Below are 23,451 nucleotides of genomic sequence, written 5' to 3'. Positions count from 1 at the left end.
TCCTTCACTCTTGTTTTACAACTTACTTTTTAAACAGTCAAAAAATGCTGTGTTACTTTTAATTTTATGTGTTGTCTGGTAACACTTAGCTAAGCAGTCTAAAGTTGGACGCATACCAGGCCCCACTTTTGAGCTGAAAATATCAGGCCCTTTCACTATGTGGGAATTCCCCCTTCTGTTTAAAAACACAGCAAACGCTTCCCCCATTGCCACTAGTTTCCTTAAAAAACGCCTCTCGGACACAAGTATAATGTGTAGGTGAGTAATTGAACCATTTTTTATTGAGCATTTTCTAGTATTAATAGAAAAAAAATGCTGTATCTTAGTTTTTTTAAACTTTATACCAGTAAATCTGTATATTTGAATTTCCATAAAAGCTCTGATGAAAGGGTTTATGATGTAGTAGTACATTTCAATAGAAAATGTAGGCTATTAAAAGTCACCTATATACAGTATATATGTATTATTTACTAAGAGGTGCATGTGTTTTCTATTCAAATGAGATAAGTACTTTTTTAATTCATTGTTTTTCAAACTGTCCTTGGTTGTATTTAATTTCATTGATATTTAATTCGGACTCTCTTTTACTGCACATGCTGCTGTACATTGCAAAGTTTTAAAGCTGATTGATTGCTGACTACCAATGCTTTTAATAAATCATTTTACAAGTTTTTATTTATTTATTTTAAAACGTTACCACTAGACTTCTCAATAAACATTCAGATTGCACGCATATGTGGCAGAACTATGTGTGTGATTTTAATCTTAAATACCACAGTGGTAAATTTCCACAAGATGTCACCATTTATTTTCAATGCAGGGTGAGATTTACAAATAGGATGTTAATCTTTCTGATTTATGGTGATGGCTAAAAAAATGAGTGATATAAAAGTTGCATTAAAGGGATAGTTCACCCAAAAATGAAAATTCTGTCATCATAGACTCACCCTCAAGTTGTTTCAAACCTGTATGAATTTATTTTTTCTGCTGAAACACAAAAGAAGATATTTTGAAAAATGTCTGTAACCAAACAGTTGATGTGTCCATTTACTTCCATAGTATTTTTTTTTCCTACTATGGAAGTAAATGGACACATCAACTGTTTGGTTACAGACATTTTTCAAAATATCTTCTTTTGTGTTCAGCAGAAAAAAGAAATTCATACAGGTTTGAAACAACTTGAGGGTGAGTCTATGATGACAGAATTTTCATTTTTGGGTGAACTATCCCTTTAAATTTCCTCCTAAAATATTATTGTTCTATGGTGTTGATGGGAACTGAATATTCATACTTGGATTACAGGACAAAACAGAGAAATCTGATAAATCTGGAAATCCCTTTGTTCTGAAGTTAACCTCAATGGTCAAAAAATATGCTGAAAATTACAAACCCTGAAAATTATTTAAATTAGCTGGACAATAAAATGTACATTTTCTCATAAATTACAACTCCTGACAGTTTTTTTTTTCCTGTCAAAATACTATTTTAAGAACTGTGGAATATTTTTGACAATAACATTCCTGAAAGCTTATGCCAAGCACTTTTCAAATTGCACCCCTCATCATGACTGTATTTTTTCGAAGCTATTTTCCAATGCATATTTAAATACTCGGTATCATACTGAGGTATTAAAAGGAAAGTTCACCCCAAAATGGAAATTCTGTCATTATTTACTCACCCTCAATTTTTTAGAAATACGGGTAACCAAACTGTTGATGGACCCCATTGACTTCCATAGTATGGGGGGGGGAAAAAAATACTACGGAAGTCAATGGGGCCCATCAACTGTTTGGTTACTGACATTCTTCAAAATATCTTCTTTTGTGTTCAACAGAAGAAAATAATTCATGCAGGTTTGAAACAACTTGAAGGTGAGTAAATGATGAAAGAATTTTCATTTTTGAGTGAACTATCCCTTTAACTTGGACATGCCCACCATATTGTAATGTTTATGTTAAGCATTCTGAAAGTATTTATAAAGGACAAACAAAACAGTCATTTGAATTGGCCAGAATTGGCCAATAATGACAACTCTTATGTTACCCAATTCAATGTCTCATTATCTGTTTCCTTGTGAATTTCTTGTAGGCCTACTAGTAAACACAGCATTCTATTTTGAACTCTCAAATTTAAGAAATAAAATAAGTTGAATAAGTTGATTTTTTTCTTCTTTTTGATTAACTAGGCTAATGGTGTTTAGAACAGCTGAAACAGCCATTTTAGTTCCCTGCAGTACTGATTAAAGTTTCCAAGAAAACTTACATCCGTGTGAGTAAGTATGGCAGGCACCTGATTAACTATTAGATTGTTTAACCTAACCTGAACACATACATTTACACGTGCAGCCTATATGCTTCTGCTATATGTGGGTCAAAAATAATGCACCCGGATACAAAGATGCATATTATTTATATAACTACTTGTTTTGTCAATGAAAATGAAAAGTGATTTTGTGTTATTGTGCGTGTTCCTAACTTCAGTTTGATCCAGGTGGATTGAAAAGTAGGCCTATACTGCAAAGCGCTCTGACTAAAAGCATCTAGTAAGCTACTCTTTTTTTTCTTTTTTACTGCATATAAATTTGTTGTCTATACTTTACCCACATTTGTAAACCACAGACACACTAATAGACCTATAAAACATTTTTAGATATTTTGGTAGGGTAGGGTTTATGTTGACCACGAATGTTTCACGTAGGCTACATGACATTAGGCAGGATAACTAGTGAAAACACGGCACCCAATCATACTATGTGAAAATGAGTCGTTTTTTTTCTATAGTAATCTATATGGGCTCAGACATCAAAATAACCCAGTACAGCCACCAAATCAATAGCCTATTAAACACATTTTAAAATGTGTGTGGCTGCTCAGTGCGAGCAAAGTAACGATGTTCGCGAATGAATCATTCTTTTGTTTCGGATCTTTTCCATGAATCAGTTGAATCGGTTCACAACAATGGGTCTGAACAATTCTTTTACGAATTTCACTGAATCGATCCCAGAGGTTCGTAATGAGAATCGATTCGTAATGATCCGCGAACAGAGTGAGTTGGAGTGTCCCGAAGATTTGACTAATTTTGGAGATGTTAGTGGGCTAGAAATATGCTTATGGCCTGATTATGATAGATTTATTAACACACACACACATACTGAAAATACATCTTACTAAAGAGGCTAGCATTTTATTACAATAAACATCCTTATCAATAAAACTAGAAAAAATAGGCCAAAATATGTATTTATTTGAACGTTATGGAGCATGTAAAATGGTGAAAGAGTTACTGTATTGTGCTTTATCAAATGAACAGTTCGAAAGAACCGAATCGCGGAAATGAGTCGGACTTCCCATCACTAGAGTGAACGCGGCTCTGTTTACATCTGCGGAATTTCCCGGCTCCGCTCGCGCCGCGAACCACTTCCGCAAACCTCCGGCCGATCAAAGACGCATCTCCGTCAAGGTACAGAAAGAGCTCTTCTTTTCATTGAAAACAAAAGACTAACGGTAAAATACAGCTTATTATAATCGTTATCGTGCGACCTCTATGTTTAATTCTGTCCTAGGACATTATTGAGCGTATTTAGGTGCTGTTTGTGGTTTTAGAGAGAGCTAGCGTGAAAGCTTTTGTCTGCTAGCGTGGTAAACACATCACCTGCTGTTAGCTGGGTGCTAAGCTAATAGCCAATCATGTTTTTGTTTTTATAGTGAGTCATTTATTTAGGCTTCAAAATACGTTGGCTTTGACCTTGTGTGGGTAACGTTAGGGGGTTTCGGCTCATGCTTAATAAAAGCTAAAGCTTTCCGTGCTGTATCTCTTTCAAGTCATATTGTTAAGAGCTTGGAGGGGATTAGAAATAAACATGATCCTCTAGATGAGGTTTCCTCTTATCTAAGAGCTCCTATCATTCAGCGATGATGTTGACACTACCAGATCTGTTTAAACAGGTCTTATCATGGAAAGGAAAGTGAAAGGGTTTAGCTTTTAAGTCTAACGTTAGTTTGTTGGATTTGCTGTTTCTGTGAAGGTAGGTGGCTGTGTTTTTGGTGTCCAAGAGGATTATCTTATTAGGATTTCTGAGATATGTCTGGTGGCTCATGATTATTAATTTGTTTGGCTGCTAGTTTGATGCGTCACTTACGTAAAAGTCATTTGCATTGGTTGTAAGGTAGTTTGGATCCATGCTGGTCTTTATTGTTTGTCTATTAACTGTTTTAGAAATTTTTTCTGACTGCTGTGACACATTTTAGTTATGATATCAAAGATGTACATTCAAATCATTATGTCTTGAAATAGCCAAAGAGAAATCCCCAATATGCCATTATTCAAATGCCACTCTTTGAATTGCAAATTAACAATATTTACGCACTTTCATGCCGTCATTTCATGTTGCGTTAGTAATCTGAAAGTTTTGTTTAATTTGTCTGTACAGTACACACACAAATGAATGACCATCTGATTTTTTTGTTTTAGTACAGGGAAACATGTTTGGTAAGTGACTGGGTGACAGATGGAGGGAAAAGGTCCATATCGCATCTATGATCCCGGTGGGAGCGATTGCCAGGACAAAGACGAGGCCAGCAGCCTCAGCTACAGACAGCTGCTAGAGGAAAACACCGTTTTGAGGGAGAGAATGAAAGGTCTGAAGAGTTTAGGTGAGGGATCTGAAACTGCCGCCCATTTTTAATGCTTTTGAGAATCAAGAACCTGATTGATCAGGCTGGTATGGTTAATATAAGCCACCTGGGAAGATTTTATAATGATCACCTTATCATTCTCAATTTCAACATCTGTCAATGACTAAGCTGAACACTTGAGGTTACATATAGTTAAATGCCTTACACGTTGCTCATTCAGGACGTCTGAGTCATCAAACCCTTGTATTAAATCACTGGTATTTTGTGTTGCTATTTTGGGCTTATCGCTCTATTGGGGCAAGAACAGAAAAATGAAGTGATTCTAGTTTTTCAACTTTTAGAAGCTGTCAATGTGCCATTCGATGTGCTCTTGTGTCAGGAGCAGCCATGCTTTCACTCTGTGCTTATGTCAAATAACTCAGTTTTTCTCGTGACTGAAAGGAGACCTGTTAGAGGAGTCTCAGACAGAGGCAGCAAAACTTCGGAAGAGGGTGGAGGAGTTGGTGAGGGACAATGAAGTGCTGAAGTCATCTACGACCAGCTTTGCCTCCAGTCTATGCATGGGTGCCCCTGTTCAGACAGACAAACAAGGTACAGTGCTGTCATTATTCTGATGGCGTGAGGTCGGTGAATGGTTCGACGCCGGAGAGACCTGTTTTTAAACCAGATCTTTTGTGATTTTGGCTCCCTTTAGGTCATGGAAAACTTCGCAGTCATCCTACAGCAGAAAGACAAGAATCTCGGGATTGTTTAACTGGAAATACTTTGCAACCAGAGGCAACTGTAAGCACTTCTACTGAATCACTTCTTATAACAAGTTATAAAATACAAATTAGTGATGTTATGCAACGTAGTAATGTAACTTCCAGATTTGCGAATTTCTGTCTATTTGAATCCCATGTGAGCAGTAAAATATCCTTTGAGTTAATATTGTATAAAGCGTATCACGTCATATGCTATAATGTGTGTCATATTACCAATATAGCTTCGATGTTTAGAAACGTTATACTACAGGGTGGGCCATTTATATGGATACACGGTAATAACATGGGAATGGTTGGTGATATTAAAGTCCTGTTTGTGGCACATTAGTATATATTAGTACACACCACCCATCTTGAGGAGTTTGCCCCTCACATATACTAATGTGCCACAAACAGGACTTTAATATCACCAACAATTCCCATGTTATTACGGTGTATCCATATAAATGGCCCACCCTGTATTATTCACGCGTAATGGTGTGAGAATCCTATAATGGGAATAAACAATCACATAATGTAGATTTGATGTTGCAAAATGAGCTTTATTGTCAAGTATGTTTGGAAGCAAAAGGAATTTGTTTTGGTGACTGGAGAAGCTTCCAGTAAACAGAGACAAAATTGAAATGTGAATAAGATACAGATTTATATAGATATATACAGTGTGTATATATTTATATATGTATATATATATATATATATTATGAAATGTGAGCCTACAATGGGAATATAACTTTCAGTTTTGTGATTTGCTGGCTATTTTGGTCCAACTTGAACAGCAAAATATCCCTTGTGACTATAGCAACGCATGTGTTATAATGCGTTATATTCCCTTCAAAGCTGTGTTACATGTGAATATATTATATTGTTTCACATCATATTGTGAAAAGCTAATGGGAATGTAACTTGCAGTTTTGTCAATTGCTCATCATTTTCTTCCTTTGGGAACGGTAAAATATTCTTAAATTGATATTGTGTGTAACCGTCAGAACATGTGTTGTAACACCGTAATTTCATGTGTTTACAGGAAAGTTCATCGGAGTTTGAGGTGGTGAATATGGAAGAGAAGACGCTCTCTGAAACCCAGACGGTGAGTTTTAGGGATGTTAGGAAATCCTGGGCAGCTGCAGTCACTCAACTGCACGTGTATGAACTTGTGTGTATTTTTCCGGATTATTGCTCTGTTTCGAACATTCTGTATTCTGTCATCCTGTGCTGCGGACGTAAGTCATGTGACAGATTCCAGTCAGTGTAGTTGCTCAGCTGTTTCTCTCTGCCCTTCCTTATCAGAGATTTATTCACTGTAATGAATCAACGTATCTGTATGAGGCTGTTCCTTGGATGACTCAGAGGGAAACTCCAGGATTTAGTTAGTAAGCAGATAGACAAACTCATGCGTGTGTCAGTTTATGGAATACCTCTTTAGTTAAAGTTACAGACAATTTTGTTCGCAAATTTGCACAACTGGAGATATTTGTATAAAGGTATTTGAGGATTTTTTCTTACTTTCAGTTTATGGTTTCACAGTGCTCTTCTTGTGTATTGGAGAAAGAAATAGGGTAGATATTGACAGTACAGGTGCCACTTGATGCCCAGTGATTGGTGTTATATGTCAGGGATGTTTTTGAAAAGAAGATAAAGGTAAACCCCATTGTCTAAAGCAGGCTGGAGTGACGCATCTGCCACAGGAGAACATGGAGCTGGCGAGTCAACTCCGACGACTGGAGAGTTCTTTCAGCGTATTTGCTGAAGAGTCTAATCCCAACCAGCTGCTGGCTCATCTGGGCCGGATGGCGGTGGAGTTCCACCACTTATCATCCAAGGTCCAGAAGAACGAACAGAGAACATCTCTCCTACAGGTGAGACGGCAGGGCTCATGACACCTTCTGGGCCTCTGTTTTGGCTGTTATGTGAATTAATTAAAGGTTGATTTTCTGAGTATTTAATTCGCTTTTATCTCTAGACGCTCTGCGAACAGCTAAGACAGGAAAACAACGAGCTTAGGAAAAAAATGGAGGAGGATCTTCAGTACCGTAACCGTGATTTGGAACAGCTCAGGTAATTTAGTTCACATTTATTTTCATAAACTCGTTCATTCATTTAATCATGGAACAAAAAAAAAAGCCCATTGTGAATCTGTGAGAACGATTGGTGTGAGTAAGTTGTGAGAACATCACAGCAGGCCAGTATTTCCTGCTGTGCTGGAACTGAGGGGTCTTTCCATCTAATGCTTGCTCTTAAACTCTGAGTGTATCAAATAGAGAATCATTTTTTCCCCTCATTCATTAGTTTTGATTTTGGTTCTGTGTTCTCTGGACAGGCAAGAGAACCTAAAACTGAAGGAGCAGGTCAGCGGAGGAGGCCAGGCAGCACCTATTGAGCAACCAAGCCCAAAAAAGGAGCCAGTGAAGGAGGATGCAGCCAAAACCAAGGTGGAAATGACCATGACTCAGCAGGTGTGCACTTTTTTTTTTTTTCTCCATGAACCTTTTTATCTCAGGTGACATCACCACAGAATTCCTGGTGCTGTTCTAAATTTGTGCCGGGTTTTTTTTGTCTTTAATTTCCCTTTCAGACCAGTGATGTCGTGGCCTAGTTGCGTTTTTTTGTGTGCCTTTTTCAGTCGGAGTTCTTAGAAAAAATACCCAACATGCACATTGTTCTCCGGATTCTAAATTGAAAGGCTTTTTATTGAGTCAGTTTAGTTTTGGGAATACCACCTCAGCTCTGAATATTGCTCTTCCTCAATGGTCTTTCTGGTTAAGTTCCTCATTTGTGGGCTTTTTTTTCACTATGACTAAATATTGAAGAACAATACATATGGTCATTGTGTTATGTTCTGACTCAACCTCAAGATTACTCTCCTGTAGTATGACGGGAAAATTCTGGTGTACTTTGGTCGGTTGTCAGCTAATTGCTGTGATTGATTACGTTATGTTATCAGTTTTCAGTTTAAAGTCTGATGGGGATATTTTATGACATTGAGTTTCAGTTATGCTGAAAAGATACAGGATGGATGCAGATTTGGTAATACATTTTTTTGGTGACACACAGAGCAAGGGATTATACTGTATATTGGTTAAAGTCAAGTCATCTTCATTAATGCAGATTGTTCCAAAGCAGCTTTACATTGATAATAGGAAATATTATCAGGTTAAATGATTTAAAAAATTTGAATTCCACTTTCCCTTCATTAAATATTAAAATAAATAAAACCTTTAAATATAACAATTCAATTAAGTATTTTTCAGTTCATTAAACTTAAGTTTAAGTTTTTCCAGTAATTATAAAAACAAGAACATTTAAGAGCAGTTTCTGATTTTGTTTTGCAAGTATGGCTGTTAGATTAATATAAACCAAAATAATAAATAGATAGAGGCTTTTATATTATCAGTTTTTATTCAAGGTCAAATCTTTTTTTTTTATGTTCATTTTAGTGTTGACTTGGTACCAAAGTACTAGTATTTGGCTGCAAATGCATAATTGCAATTTTGTATTGCAAAATTGGTTACATTTTTTTCCCAATAAATTTACAGGCTGGTAAAGCTGTGGAAAAAACACCATCTAAGACTTGCGATCCGGAGGTGTACGAGAAAAAGATCAAGCTTCTGGAGAAACAGAGGAAAGATGTAAGAACTTACTGGAGGTCCCCTGCTTTTTCATGCTGACATTACTACTGTCATAGTTTCCCGTTTGTTTAATTCTGACGTGTAAACTCTTGCGTTTGACCTTTCTTAGGTACTGGAGGTGAACAAACAGTGGGACATTCAGTGGAATTCTATGAAAGCACAGTTTGAGCAGAAGGTACATGACAACATATACACTAGAAGCGCTCTATAAATATGTTCCAATTGGCCTTGTAACCTTTGTGGCTCACCTTATTGCTGGTAAGCATGACATAAAAACATAAAGAAACATGAATCACTCTACTTAGAAAACAACATTTGCTTAATGAATCCAACCAGCCGGTGTGGCACATATGAATGGAGGTGGGAGATTGTACCATATTAATCATCACATGAAATTCCTGTTGAAAGTGAAGGGTGCTGACAGGCCATGTTACTGCATTTGGGTGGTGGTGGAAATGCTGCTGGGGCAAAGGAATGGAAAGCTGCTCTGTGTGTGTGTCACAGTGTTGCACACCAGACCACAGGCCCCTCCTGTCACACCTTTGGCAGAATTTCCCTCACCTCGGCCGTACCCACTGTCTTCCTGTTGTGGCTCGCCATAGGGGCTGGCCAAGGTTGCAAAGCCGCGTGATCTCACAGCTCAGAGATAGTGACGCCTGTTGCATCTCCGCATCTGCTCGGTCTGATAGAAGAGAAAAAAAAGAATAAAAAAACAAACCGAGGCTGTTTCTCTACACACATCCTCTGTCGTCATGGGGGGATCGTGTTAAAATTTAGAGCAGTGGAACAAAATCAACCTTTTGTTTCTTCTTTTTTTTTTTTTTGTTCTTGTTGCTTTGTTTTTCATTATAAAATAGATTACAATCCCCTATTAAAGTTTTGATAAAGATACACACACATTTTTGGCCAGTTTAATGCAGCTCTGTAACTGATGGATCTTGGTTTTGTGTTAGTATGACATGTGAACAGATGTATCCAATGCCAAAAAAACTGATGAGTCTTCATCACTTTATGACTTTTCTCTCCTCCCTAGATCACAGATCTACGGCAGCGGCTTGCCGACTCCCAGAAGGCAGTGCTTGAGCTCGAAGCAGAACGTGAACAGAGACAAAGAGATTATGATAAAAAACTCCTCCTCGCAAAGTCTAAGATTGACAATGTGCAGGTACGCCTTACTCTCAACCGCAGACGGCACACCCACAGACAATCAGAACATATTACTTTTAGGTGCAGAGAAATACTGATTTGAAAGTCCAAAAGTCTTCCTCTATCTATTTAGTGTTTTCTGGCTAATTTGAATATAACATTTTTATGCCAGTCTATTATTGTAGTTTCTTTCATTTCAGATAAACCCGCTACTTAAGGGCTTGAAATACAAAACAGCTTTACATGTTTGTCAGACAGTCTCTTCCTGTATAAGTGGGTGTTTTTTTTTTTTTTTTTTTTACTTCATGCTGTTAGCAAGAAAAAAAAAGACCATTTAATAAACACTTCTTTATGGTCACGTTCACATAGCAAAAGAAAAACGTTCACATACAGTACTGTTATTTACTGGAGAGACAACCGCATTCTATAATCGAACCCTCATCCGTAAAATTTTAGATCTCAAAACCACATTCTCGGAAAATCCGTGCTGTGTGACAGGAACTGGACTGGACAACTAGTTGTCTGTCACGTCATACAGTGTTATAGAGCTGTTCTTCGATGCACAAACACGTGTCTGTCTTCCATGTGGTGCGGGTTTTCATGTGTGATTTCTGTAATTTACAGCAACGGAGATAAAAGCGCTGCGTCATATGAAGGTTTTAGATCCAGTCACTGTTCTCCACTTGAGCTGCTCCCATCAGTTTTGAGTTCTTCCGATCTCCACCCAGATATAAAAGCTGCTGTCGGTTAATGAAGATTTGACGGTTGAACTCACTGCTCAATTGAGCTCTTGTCATGTCAAATGTTATACGTTTTTTTCAGTTTTATGGATGTTGCCATCTTTTATATTTCTTCTGTATCACTGTTGCTAATGTTACTGATAAGAGAAAACATGCTTGACTCTTGTTGCATGTTCATACAGAAAGTATTCGAGATGCTACTGTAAGTTTCTGTTTGAACGGGACATTTTGAGACTGCAAGTAAATGCGGTCAATCCCAAAATGTATTTATTTATTTTTTAATACTTTTTTTAAATTTTCGGAACATTTTGCTGGTATTTCTACCCCTGTGGAGCTCGATGAGACTCTTGAGGCTTCAAGTAGTCATTCAGTGCTTTCAGTTTTCTGTTGGGAAGCACCAGTCATTCCCTCTAACCAGGCATATGACATTCTTAGAACACAGTGATAGTTTCCCTTCAGTCCCACAGGGGACAGTCAAGCAAGCGACATATAAACTGCCTTATAGTTTTATTGAGTCTCATAGACCATGTCATGTGATGACTGATTTCATTTTCACATCCACGGCCTACTTATCTGTGCATCTCAATGGTCTCATGGTTTTTAGTTTATTTATGAGTTATGGACAGCATTACATAGGTTTTGTCAGCATGACTCGCCCCCACAGCAGACCACAGATGCAGGTCATATTTTGTGTCCGATACCATTGTGTCTCAGACAATAGTCAGAATTTTTTAAAAATTGCGGAGAATGCAGGTTTTTATATTAGGCGCTTTAAAGGTCATAGTTTCATGTGGGCTGACTGTCGTGTCAGGTGCTTTGACAGATTGCTTGTGCTGTTAAATACGATTAAGATAACTTTTTTTGAGTAATCAAAGACATTTATTGATTTAGGTATTAAATTAGTCACTGGCTGCAGACCTACTGTAAATGTGACATTTATAGTAAGATGCTTTAAAGACAATCCCTCTTTTCACTGTCAGTCAATACACTACACACAACTGTATAAAGTATAGATGTATAACCAAGTGACTGTTTTGCTCTGGTGGCTAACCAGTGTATTTCTCTATGTTGTAATAGGGTGAGAAGGAGTGCCTCACCTCAGAGACATGTGAGTTGAAACAAAAGGTGCGTTACTTGCAGGACCAGTTGTTGCCACTTACTAAACAAAGAGAATACCAGGAGAAAGAGATCCAACGGCTCAACAGGGTCAGTCACAAAACACACATGCACTACGCTTCCTAGCTATCTAAATGGGGATTTTCCATTTTACTTAATGTTCTTAAGTTAGGCAGACACTAATCCAACCCCCTTAAAAAAAGTTTTAAATTGAGTTTTTTTTGTATATTTATTTGATAAGGGATATCCCGATCTGATCAGAGTCATTGAAAATTGAGTATCTACTGATACTGTGTCCCGATCGGATAATTGTATTTCCTGAGTGCTTGGTGCTCACTTCAAGTACATATTAAAGTTATTAAAATCAATCCAATGTACACAGGGATGTACAGAGAGTTTCTCAGGGACAGGGGCTCAAAATATAAAAAAGGGGCATCTATCACTATAGAGTAATTTTAATATAACAATGACTGCAGTGCCGTCCAAAAGTTTAGAATCGGTAAGATTTTTTTAATGTTTTTAAAAATAAGTCTCTTATGCTCATCCAGGCTGCATTTATTTAATCAAAAATACAGTAAAAACAGTAATATTGAGAAATATTATTACAATTTTAAATAATTGTTTTCTGTTTGAATATAATTCAGAAATTAATACTTTTATTCAGCAAGGGTGCAAAGCGGAATTTTCAGCATCATTACTCCAGTCTTCAGTGACACATGATCCTTCAGGAATGATTCTAATATGCTGATTTGATGCTCAAGATACATTTCTTATTATTATCAATGTTGAAAACAGCTGTGCTGCTTAATATATTTGCTTAATATTGTTTTAAAAGCAAACATCAGTTCTGATTGTGATGTTTTTTTACAGGCATTAGAGGAAGCTTTGAACCTCCACTCTCCCGCTTCCACCCAACCAGGCATGAACCTGGGAGAAGGTGTGGCCAACCTGAGACAGCAGGAGCTGCACACACAGATAGCTGTTTTGAAGGAGCAGGTACAAACACATGGAGACTTCATTTTCTTCAACTTGTTGTCTGACGTTAATTGAACAAGTGGAGACTTCATGTACTGGGAATGACCTGGGACCAGTTTTCAATTTGGGACCAGACTAAATTTATCATCAAATCAAATGCATTAAAATTCATATATTTTGTGTGTCTGATATGACATGGTGCCTTGCTGTGGTCAGATGAGCTCAAACAGTGAATGAGCTCCTTGGGGACACTCGAAGGGATACTTCACCGATTAGCATTAAGCTTTGTATCAGTAGAAACCCGGTAGTATTTTCGAATGACCTTGCTTCCCTCCCTCATGTCCCCCTGAGACGAGAGATTTCTGTATTGTGTGTCTGGAAAAAACCCTCCGCTGACGCAAAAATTGTCATTTTGCGTCATCGGAGGCTTTTTTGGGCAGAGGCGAGAGACTACAGCCAGTAGTAGGAGCTCGTTCCGCATGTTTTCATCCCGCCCATAGGGGGATCTCACGATAAAACGGCGTCTTTTCAGTTTCGAGTCAACTAGTAGCCTAGTTGCATCATTTCTTCCGATACTGCCCTCTGTAACCGGTAGGCGTGGCTTGGGAGTGGTCTCGTAGGGCAGCGAGGCAAGTGCATTCTGGGAGTTGTTGTCTTTCATCCACATGAGCCAAAAATACATTTTCTGGCTTTTCTCAGTCTAGAAGGCGCTAAAATAATTTTACATTTCTACTACATAAATGACCCAATTTAAATACACATTCATCTTTCCAGCGGTGAAATATCCCTTTAAGTTTTCTCATTGCGTCAGATTAGGTTCTCTAGGAGTTGATGTTTCACTCATTGAAACTTTACGTGAATTGATTTCGAGTCTTTGTACCTCATTTATCAAACACGCTTTGAATGTCAAGGTTCCATGGTGAGTCATACAGTTTGCTTGAGGTTTGATAACAGACAGCCGTACAGTCTGCTGAAATGTACCAATGGCTTCAGAGATCTTGTAGATCTCCATTCTCATCACATGCGTTTTTCTCAGGTGAAAATCTTTGAAGAGGACTTCCGGAAGGAGAGGAGTGATAGAGAGAGGATGAACGAAGAGAAAGAAGATCTGAGGCGGCAGGTGGAAAGGCTGCAGGGTCAAATGACCAATCTGACAAATCAGGTCAGAAGCCACACAGACCCTGCATGGAATGTCAGCTCTAACCAATGAAATGACTTCAGAAAAATGTCCAATTAGTTAATAATGAGACATGAAAGAATCTTATGAGAGTCCTGAATTCAGTGTCTCTGGTTCACAGCTTCATCAAGCACAGAATGAGTGTCAGAGAGAGCGTGCCGAGAGGTGTAAACTGGAGAGACTACAGATGCAACATAAGCAGGTAACTCAAATGCACCACATTAGCACCACCTTGTGGTAGAAACTCTCGTAATGCTGTTAATACAGATTACAGATGTGGCATTACAACTGGAACTCATTTAGATTTTGTTTTTCCATGTTTTGGAGGGGCAACAAGAAAGGAGGACGTCCGATCCCACTTCTGGCTCTGCCAATGGCCCGATAAGCCCTCCGTACTGTGGCCCGTTTGTACAGGTGGGCCATCAAGGTCTAGAGGGGTGGCCCATACACTTCCCGCCCAGGATGCCCAACATTAGTACAGCACCTGGCAGGGATTTCCAGCCTGTCAACCCCGTAAGTATACAATAGCAATAGCAGTAAAATAGAATGCAACAGTTGGATTCCGGAAGTAAAAACTCCATTCATTTTCTCCATAGGGAAAATAGATTTTTAACAATAATTTATAAAACTTTAAAGACAGCCTTTACTGTCTATCAGGTTGTTAATAGATAGTTTTTGCTTATAATGAATCTGTTAGGCTGCATTATTTCTGTTTTAAAATAAACGTTTTTAACAGTGGAATTCGTGGTGAAAACATTACCCATGATGCTGTACAGAAAATTCTGAAAATTTTCAGAAATTTTCTTTTTTCAGAAAAATCTGAGTCGAAACAAGCAAAACGCACCAAAAGATCCTCTTTAGGTCCGCCCACTCCCATGAAGCTCAGCAAATTATGTAATCGAGTCAATATATGTATGTATATGTATGTATGCATGCAAATTTGGGATGGGGGAAAAATCGATTCTTTGATTCCAATTTTTATTATCAAAAATAAAATGAAATTGCCTGCCTTGCTTTATTACAGAAGACTGACAGTCATGTGTGTAATGATTGCAGTCAGCTTTATAATAATATTGGGTTGACTAAAATGGAAAAAAACTAAATAAATTTCAAGGTTCACAATTGTTTTCAGTAGGATTTTTTTCTTCAAGACCTATTAAACTCTAACGCAGTCAAATAGGAAAAGTAACACAAAACGGTAAACTAGAATCATATCAATGCATACATCAAATCGAAATTTGATTCATTAAATGTTATGATTTACCTCGTAGCTGGTTGGTTTGGTTCATGGCTTATATCTAAGACTTTTTTGAAAACCTTATTGGAGAAATTAATGGAAAAAATACTTCCGGAACCAACGCCACTGAAAAAGTGGGCGGGCACTGTTGCACTCTATTGATACCACAGTCTTATAAATAAAATTAAAACAACCTTGACATATTTCTTAATTAATTAAGCATTGCTTTAAGTTTGTTCAGTTATTCAAGTAAACAATCAGTATCAAAGAACAAATTAAGCATCACTGCAACATTTATTTTTGATCAAGAAATGCATTTTGGTATTTGTTTAAATTAACTTAATACTGAAGTACAAGTTCACTTCACATGCCTATACTAATATCATCACTTGTTTTTTTGTGTGGCTTTTTCAATGGAGGTTAGTTCGATTAGTGGTGAAAAATAACATTTTCTGCAGTAGTCTTAAGTAGTTAACCACATGTGGTATGAAAAAGACATGTGGCTATAATGATCTGTACAAACAGGGTTTTACGAGAGGTACAGTGTGTCTTCAGTGTGCAGAAGTGGAAAGAGATCTCTACGTGTCTTTGTAACGGTAATGATTTCTTCTTTCGTGTGTGTGTGTTCAGGGTTTTCCCTGGCAGTCATCTTTCCCACAACCGCGTGGTTCCAGAGGACAAGCAGACACAGCGAGACCCCCTCCAGAAACTGCAGGTATAAATTATTCATCCTGCGTGTCCTTTCTGCCCTCTTACATTCTTTCTACGTCACCAGGGTCCATTTTGTTTTGCCACACAATATCAGTCTGACCCAGTGATATTTCAAGCATTCTGTCTGAATCAGTGAGCTTCCACTGGAGGCAGTTCAAATGATGACGACAGTGAGAACCATGACAGAAGAAACATGAAATGGCAATAGCTTTAAATTTCATAATGATTGTACAAGGCCTATGAAGTTTAGTTTCAGTTTGGGTTTATCCATGACATTTAAAATTATGCAATCTGCTTTCCATTGTGCATGATTTATCAGTGTAAATTATAGATGAAAATGTTTGTTTACCACGTATGTCATTCTCCAACTCTGAAACATCTTTCCTTCTAAATTGATATAGCTATGCAATATTGTATATATGCAGTACCAATTTTTTTTTATATTAGTTGTATCATAGCCCAACTTTTATCAAATTCAGATGTACTCAAGTTCCTGCTGAATATTCTTTTTTTTTAAAACTCAGAAATGTTCAAATGTCCTGAAAATGCATTTCATGTGGTCTTTTAACAATATCATGACCAGGTTCAGAAATAAATTAGGTGTCAGACATAATAGTAGCCTATATTATTCATTTATTTCAGTTCAATTATTAATCTTTTAATGCAAGCTACTGCTCAAAGGTTTGGTGTCGTTTGGGCTCATTTGTTTGATCAAAAATACAGTTTAAAAACACAATATGGTGAAATATTATTACAAAATAACAGTTTTCTATTTTAATCCATTTTAAAATGTAATTTATTCCTGTGATGCAAAGCTAATTTTCAGCATCATTACTCCAGTCTTCAGTGTCACATGATCCTTCAGAAATCATTTCAATATGCTGATTTGCTGCTCTTTTGAAAATTCTTAATGCTGACCCTAAACTTTTGACAAAAGAATATAATTGGACCGTTTTTATACAATTTAATGCACATAAAGATAACACAATGCAAATAAAGCCAACACGTATTGCTGTTGTGATTCTGGTGACCTTCTGGCGAGTTCAAGTCATTGCTCTTGGCCCTTTCCGATCATGTCCCCCTCTCAACAAGCCAACCCCCCCAATTTACATTTCACATTTTTTACATTTCATTAATATACATTACATTATTTACATTTCTGACACTGATTATGACCCATCTTGTTATTTTCTGTATATAAAAAAAGGTCAATAATGTTTTATAAATGAGGATTCTTAACTTCTTTGTTTTTTTTACTGGCAGAAATGGGAGCAACTGGATTTGGGAAAAGGGAGCGTCAGAACATAGATCCCGGAAAGCACTAAACGCATATTCTCTCTCCTGGAATGGCTCCTGGCTAGTAGCATGATGCAGTTTATTTTCAGTTGGCATGGTGTGAACTATTGTTTTTTTTTTTCCTACTGTGTATATATATATATCTACCACTGATGAAAATGTTGTTTATATACTTAAGTTTTATAATCCTGTTTGTGAAACACTGTTCTGGCAAATTAAGAATATATACATTTATTATTTTACCTTTTTATGATTGTTGAAGTTTAAATTATCTGCTTTATATAATTCTATGCAGGAATTGAAGTCAGTTATTTAATGGATAATATGATTGAACGATATTTTTATAGCAATCTACCTATAGAGTTAAATCTCCACTGCTTAATTGAATAATAACCACCTGAAAACAGTACATTTAGTGATTCCCTGACATATAAGAATGTGTTTTGGTATTGATGCGTCTACAAAAATGTAACTCTATAGGTGAATTGTCTTGAAAATGGCTAACAGTTGAATGTGGCTGAACTGATTCATGATTCCTTCATTGGCCGTGGTTGGGATGGTCACACACTGTCTGCGTATGTCACCACAGGGTGGCGTTACTCTCTGACTGGTCATCTGTCCCATTGTTTAAGGAAGCCATATACTGTACAACACCTGTTAAACCTTTCCATCTATTAGATTATGTTCTTCACATGGCTTGTTGATCGTTCAGATACTTATGATTGTAATTGAAATGATAATTGATCAAGGAGGGCCTTCATCTGGTCCTAGTAAATGGTCGCCAGAAGTAACAGTAGTTTCGCTTAATATTGTTCATGATTCAGTGTTCAAAAACATTATTCCCGATGTGCAAATGGAAGTGATAAGTTATTTATATCTATTGTTTTGACAGCTGAGTGTGGTTTAATGTCTTAAGTAATGTTGTCTTTAGTGTATTGTTTTGTGTCTCCCTTTACATATTGTAGCTACTGGAAGATTGTAGGATTTGAGTTTGTGTGTTTGTGCATATGCACAATCACAGAAAGTGGGCCAGAATAAATAAGTTAATGCATCACATTAGTCCAGCCCACTTTTCATTGGTCTCGTTCTTGATCAATCACTGGATGTCTGATTTATAATGGGTCCAATGTTGCACTCAAAAGCATTGTAACATGTTTGGAACAAAATGATCTGGGTAAGAATAATATCCTTTATCCTTTTATGGTCATCCGCCATCATGAAGGCTGTTTTTTCTGGATGTGTGCAATGTCTCCAACTGCAGAGACCAATGCTTTGAACCAAACGCAAAAACATTTGTATGCTCATAATATTCCCAAAGGCGAGCAATTCATTTGCTTCAAAAACGTGTTATATCTGACATGTAAAAGAAAAAATAGACAGGCATTTATTTTATGAATATGTGGTTGAATTTAATGAACAGAACGAGTTAAGATTAGTGTTTTCAAGTTGAAATGTCTTTGAGCTAGATTGCACTCTGAGATGTGTGCTTCATTTGCTCATTTCCATGATTTACTGGTTGGCGGTTTTGTGCTCTTTGGAATGACTTTTTTTCTCCAGTGGGTGAAAGCAGATCTCATGTGAAACTTTTGTAATTGATTAGTATAATAAATATATTCTAACTGTCTAAACCTCCAAATGTTATTGTGTGATAGTTAAACTACAAGTTTACAAGCCGGTTGAATTCTCATATCCCTGACGTGCATTAACCAGAGGAAAACATTGTTTCTTGCATTACAGTCTTTATTTACGGAGTATAAGCGGAGCAATGCCACAGAGGCGGCAGCAAGTTCAAAGGATAGTTTAGGAGACGAGACATGTTTGAAAAGGAACAGCAGAACAGCCTGAATGCACTAAAGAGCTGCCCGCTGGCCTTCGGCCTCAGGTCAGGCACCACAGTGTGTCTGTTTTCAAGCCTTCCCGTCATCATCATGCCAGTCTCCAAACTGATCCCTTGACAGCTTCTGGAAGGAGAATCCTTTTACTTCCATTTCATACTGTTCAAATTCTTGTAACAATAATCCAATTCACAAACGTTTACATTTTTAAACTGCCACATGTCATCTCGCTGTTAACTAGTTTAACACAGTTTATGCTGGAAAGAGAGATAGAGATACAAATTTCAAATTCAAATTTAATCAGCCTTTTGTACAAGCTGACGGAAGTATTTCAAGATGTCTGCCCTAACTTCAGATACGTTCACTCGGGGAAACCACCTCATTACAGGTCTGCCGTCTGGTCCCACCAGAAACTTCTCAAAGTTCCACTTAATGTCGTTGACCTTGAGAGGATCCCAAAACAATTTGTTGGCATTACCGAAACTGTCTCCCACAGGAGGGCAAGCATTCTGAAAGAGAAAGTTCTATGTGAAATCTGGCCGCCTTCCTGCCACAATAAATATTTCTGTCCCTTCCTGTTCCCAAAAGTATTTGAACATTTAAAAATGAATGTCTTTGGATTGTATTACAAAATAACATATACAAATTAAATGTTATACACTCTTTGAAAAACAACACAAGCACACTTATCTATAGCTAAACATATTGATATAGATATTAAATGAATGCAATGGTATGCAGACAGCTCAAATATCATTTAAGTGCACTATATATTGGTGTTTACATATCAATAATTTTGTTGTACCTGAGATTTTGTTCTTTGAACTTTTGGTCCTAACGGGATTTTCTTGCGTTGTTACAAGCAATTTCAGATAGATTTCAAAATGTGCTTTATTAAGCAATGACCAACCTTTAAAAATGTGAAAAGGGCCTGTTCATTGTCTCCATTCACATCCACCTTCTCAAATAACTGGAAGTTTGGAACAAATCCATTGGCTGGACGAACATACCTATGAAGACAAGGAGAAATTTGTTTCATCAAGAGTCTGTCCATAAGGAAAACAGATAGGGACTTCAGAGAGCCAAGACCAGAAAAGTGGCTTCAGGTATCACTCCAGAAAAAAACCTTTAGGTTTAAGATATATGATACGTGCAGTAATTTAAAGGGGATGATGGATGAGAAGGAAGCTAATTGCACACTGTCTGATGCTCAGATTGCTGTGACTCATGAGAGATGACCAGTAACGTCAAGGTTAAAATAATCTTGAGAAACCCTCAGTCTTCTGATTTAAAATTGAAGAGTAATTTATCTTTTGGATATCTTGCAAGATCAGTTTTTTTAAAACTGCACCATGTCAATATGTGTGTGTTTTATCCAGTGTTATTTTAGTATTTATATACTATTGTATTGTAGTATTTATTAATATTTTTATTAAGCTTTTATTTTATATGTTCAGTTTTCATTTTAGTTTAAGTTTTAGTACCGGTAATGCTAGTTTCATCAACGTCTCTGTTTTGACAACATGACTTTAACTCTTTTATCCTCCAGTTTCACAGACAAGGTTTAAGTCTAGTCCCAGACTAGAATGCATGTTTGAGCTCTTTCAAGGGCGTAGATTTGGTTTGAACATTGGGGGGGTTGAAGTTTGGGTCTGCATATTTTTCATGTGATCATGGTATAAATATTGGGGGGGTTGTAATGCATAGATTTAAATATTGGGGGGGTTATCTCCCCCCCAACCCCCCCACAAACTACGCCCCTGAGCTCTTTTAACTGAAAGCAACTTGCACTGACATATCTTAAAATATGTGAGTGCCATTGTTTTGTCACAAGATCTACATCAGTAATGTTTTATAGGCACATCTATAAAAGCTACTTAAATGTCCTAATTGAAATAAGGCCTAATCCCGGTCTGTGAAACCATGCCTATAAGTAAATTCAACTCAGTTTTTAAAATCAATTTAATATAATTAAATTTCAGTTGAAATTTCAGTTAATTCCAATTTGATTATACTTAAAAATGTAAGTGAGCAACTGATCTTAAGATTCTACGTTGAAATAGGTGGACTTTTTTCTTTTTTACAGTGAACTCACTTTAATGCAGGAAGAATTTCATTATTGTTTCCAGGCTCTTGTTTCCCAAATTGGTTGCAAGGGAACCCGAGGATAGTGAATCCAACATCTCGGAACTCCTCGTGAAGTGGATTCAATTCTGATTAGCATGAAACTCACAGTCAATATACAGTTATCAATAACAGGTTTAATATTTGCTCTTCAAGCTTTCCTGTCATGAGATGTGTCAAATAAATATTTATACATAAGTGAAATAATTTGCATACTTGCCTACATACTGGAAGGTGAGTCCTCAGTAGGTGGCCACATTGACAATGAGGACATGCTTCCCAGCATAATGGGAGAATGGGATGTACTGGGTCCCATTTATGTTTTTTGCACCATAGTTGTGTATAGTATCACCTACCCTACCTGGGTTACAGACCTGAGACAGACAAACATAAATTAACACTGTACCACAATTTTCATTGTTGAGCTCTTAAAATAATTCATGAAAAATATACCTCTATTTTTCTAAAATAAATTCATACTTTCATTCAACAAAGATGTATTAAATTGATTAAAAGTGTCAGTAAAGATATTTATAATGTTATAAAAAAAACTTTTTGAAGTAAATGCTTTTCTGTTGAACTTTCTATTCATTAAAGAATCCTGAAAGAATTTCAGTTTCCACAAAAATATTAACCAGCACAATTGTTTTCAACATTGATAATAATGAGAAATGTTTCTTGAGCAGCAAATCAGCAGATTAGAATGATTTCTGAAGGATCATGTGACACTGAAGACTGGAGTAATGATGCTAAAAATTCAGCTTTGCCATCACAGGAATAACTTTTATAAAAACATAAATATGTTTATAATGCATAATATGCAGGAATAATATTTTATAAAAAGTATTTTTAATTATAATAATATTTCACAATAGTACCATTATTTTTCATCAAATAGTGACTTTCAAAACGTGTAAAAATCTTCACACTTTTGAACAATATTGAACATGAAATAAAATCATTATTTAAACATTGCAGTGATCTTTGTATTATCACTAAAAATTGTGAAATCCCAGACAATCCCTTAATCATTGAACAGGCTAATTTTCAAGTTGAAAAGAAAACTTAAAGAAAGATCATAATATTATCTAATCTAATAGTCATATTTTCAGAATCGAAATGTTTTAGGATTACATCACACTGAAGCTGTAGTAGTGAGGTTGCAATGCCCTGGCAAAGTAAATATTAACCATGACTTGACTTTTGCTGTTTGGTATTGATAAGAACTGAACATGATTCTTGAATTTTCTCTTCCCCGTTTCATTTATTTATTTATTTATTTATTTTCTCTCTCAGTTACTGTGGCAACCCGTTCACCTGCTCCTGATGAAAACAGTGCGCACTAAATCACACTGAATTATGGGCTAAAACCTAAACATTCTTGCAGCATTGTGTTGAAAACAATGTTTTAATAAAGATATTATACTAAAAACTTTAATGTTTAATAAAAAAAAATGTCCCCTATATTTACTTTATAAGCTTAAGTCGGTGTAATATGCAAATACTTGGAGGTTATCGACTTATAGTTTATTGCTTTAATAATTAATGCCTTCTTTAATCAAAATATGTTCCTTAAACTAATGCTCTCTGTTGCTATTTCATCAACTAAAAACTGTATATTAAGTATGTGTCTGTCTATCTTACCTGGGTATCGGATAGTCCACTGACTTTCTGTAAGAGAGCCACCAGGACCAGAGCAGAGATCCAGATATTCTTCTGGTTCCCCATGGCCTCTGCAGGGTGTCTGTGTGTCGTCTGAATGAAGCGTGGCTGTGCTGGAGATGAAAAGCACTGGAGGAGAGTGACGCAGACAAGCCAATCATATCACCAGCCACATCCCACATATTTACACAGTGAATACATGCATGAGCACTGTTAATCGCAGATCTAACGTGCCTAAGATTTTATTGTAATGTAATTTGACATTTGATTAACAGAATTATGTTTCAAACAGTTGTGGCTAAAGCTATTTCGTTTGATAGTGGTGAAACGTTGACAGTTATTTTTGGCAACAGTCTTTCAACAGCTCATTGGCAACACTGATATCACAAAAGGTTCTTCGACTTCAGC

General features: G+C 36.7%; 2 protein-coding genes across 19 annotated transcripts; one reads left to right on the top strand and one right to left on the bottom strand.

Annotated features, from left to right (window-relative positions):
* The first annotated feature begins 213 nt into the window (after nucleotides 1–213).
* On the top strand, nucleotides 214–18,481 carry tnip1 (TNFAIP3 interacting protein 1). 17 transcript variants are annotated; one of them, XM_084132229.1, is made up of 21 exons: nucleotides 214–258; nucleotides 2,186–2,272; nucleotides 2,491–2,542; nucleotides 3,310–3,459; nucleotides 4,471–4,652; nucleotides 5,076–5,225; nucleotides 5,329–5,417; nucleotides 6,423–6,485; nucleotides 7,060–7,254; nucleotides 7,359–7,453; nucleotides 7,716–7,851; nucleotides 8,932–9,024; nucleotides 9,134–9,199; nucleotides 10,058–10,189; nucleotides 11,988–12,116; nucleotides 12,897–13,022; nucleotides 14,038–14,163; nucleotides 14,300–14,380; nucleotides 14,506–14,691; nucleotides 16,046–16,130; nucleotides 17,390–18,481. In XM_084132229.1, exons 5-21 carry the CDS (start codon nucleotides 4,508–4,510, stop codon nucleotides 17,449–17,451), a joined length of 1,959 nt encoding a protein of 652 aa, XP_083988355.1. In that variant the 5' UTR covers nucleotides 214–258; nucleotides 2,186–2,272; nucleotides 2,491–2,542; nucleotides 3,310–3,459; nucleotides 4,471–4,507; the 3' UTR covers nucleotides 17,452–18,481. The 17 variants fall into 17 exon arrangements, with proteins under 17 accessions (XP_083988355.1, XP_083988344.1, XP_083988353.1 ...); XM_084132218.1 differs by having other exon boundaries at nucleotides 2,481–2,542; nucleotides 5,079–5,225; nucleotides 14,300–14,381; nucleotides 14,504–14,691; XM_084132227.1 differs by having other exon boundaries at nucleotides 2,481–2,542.
* Nucleotides 18,482–19,141: 660 nt separating this feature from the next.
* Nucleotides 19,142–23,172, bottom strand: gpx3 (glutathione peroxidase 3). Of its 2 annotated transcripts, XM_084132230.1 has the most exons (6): nucleotides 23,026–23,172; nucleotides 21,602–21,755; nucleotides 21,353–21,470; nucleotides 20,168–20,267; nucleotides 19,636–19,766; nucleotides 19,142–19,383 (listed from the first exon to the last, which is right to left on the bottom strand). In XM_084132230.1, the coding sequence occupies exons 1-6, from the start codon at nucleotides 23,107–23,109 to the stop codon at nucleotides 19,167–19,169; spliced, it is 804 nt and encodes a 267-aa protein (XP_083988356.1). In that variant the 5' UTR covers nucleotides 23,110–23,172; the 3' UTR covers nucleotides 19,142–19,166. The 2 variants fall into 2 exon arrangements, with proteins under 2 accessions (XP_083988356.1, XP_083988357.1); XM_084132231.1 differs by lacking the exon at nucleotides 19,142–19,383 and having other exon boundaries at nucleotides 19,412–19,766.
* Between the last annotated feature and the right edge of the window lie 279 nt (nucleotides 23,173–23,451).

This window comes from Abramis brama (assembly GCF_963993115.1).
Source record: "Abramis brama genome assembly, chromosome: 13".
Classification (NCBI taxonomy): Eukaryota; Metazoa; Chordata; class Actinopteri; order Cypriniformes; family Leuciscidae; genus Abramis; species Abramis brama.
Note: the sequence above shows the minus strand (reverse complement) of the source record. Positions and strands in the feature narration are given on the sequence as shown.

Coding starts and splice junctions, on each gene's coding strand:
- tnip1 (XM_084132213.1), top strand. CDS start 4,508: ATGGAGGGAAAAGGTCCATATCGCATCTATGATCCCGGTGGGAGCGAT. Junction 9,200..10,057: donor AAGCACAGTTTGAGCAGAAG/GTACATGACAAC, acceptor TCTCCTCCCTAG/ATCACAGATCTACGGCAGCG. Junction 14,382..14,503: donor ACAGATGCAACATAAGCAGG/TAACTCAAATGC, acceptor TCCATGTTTTGG/AGGGGCAACAAGAAAGGAGG.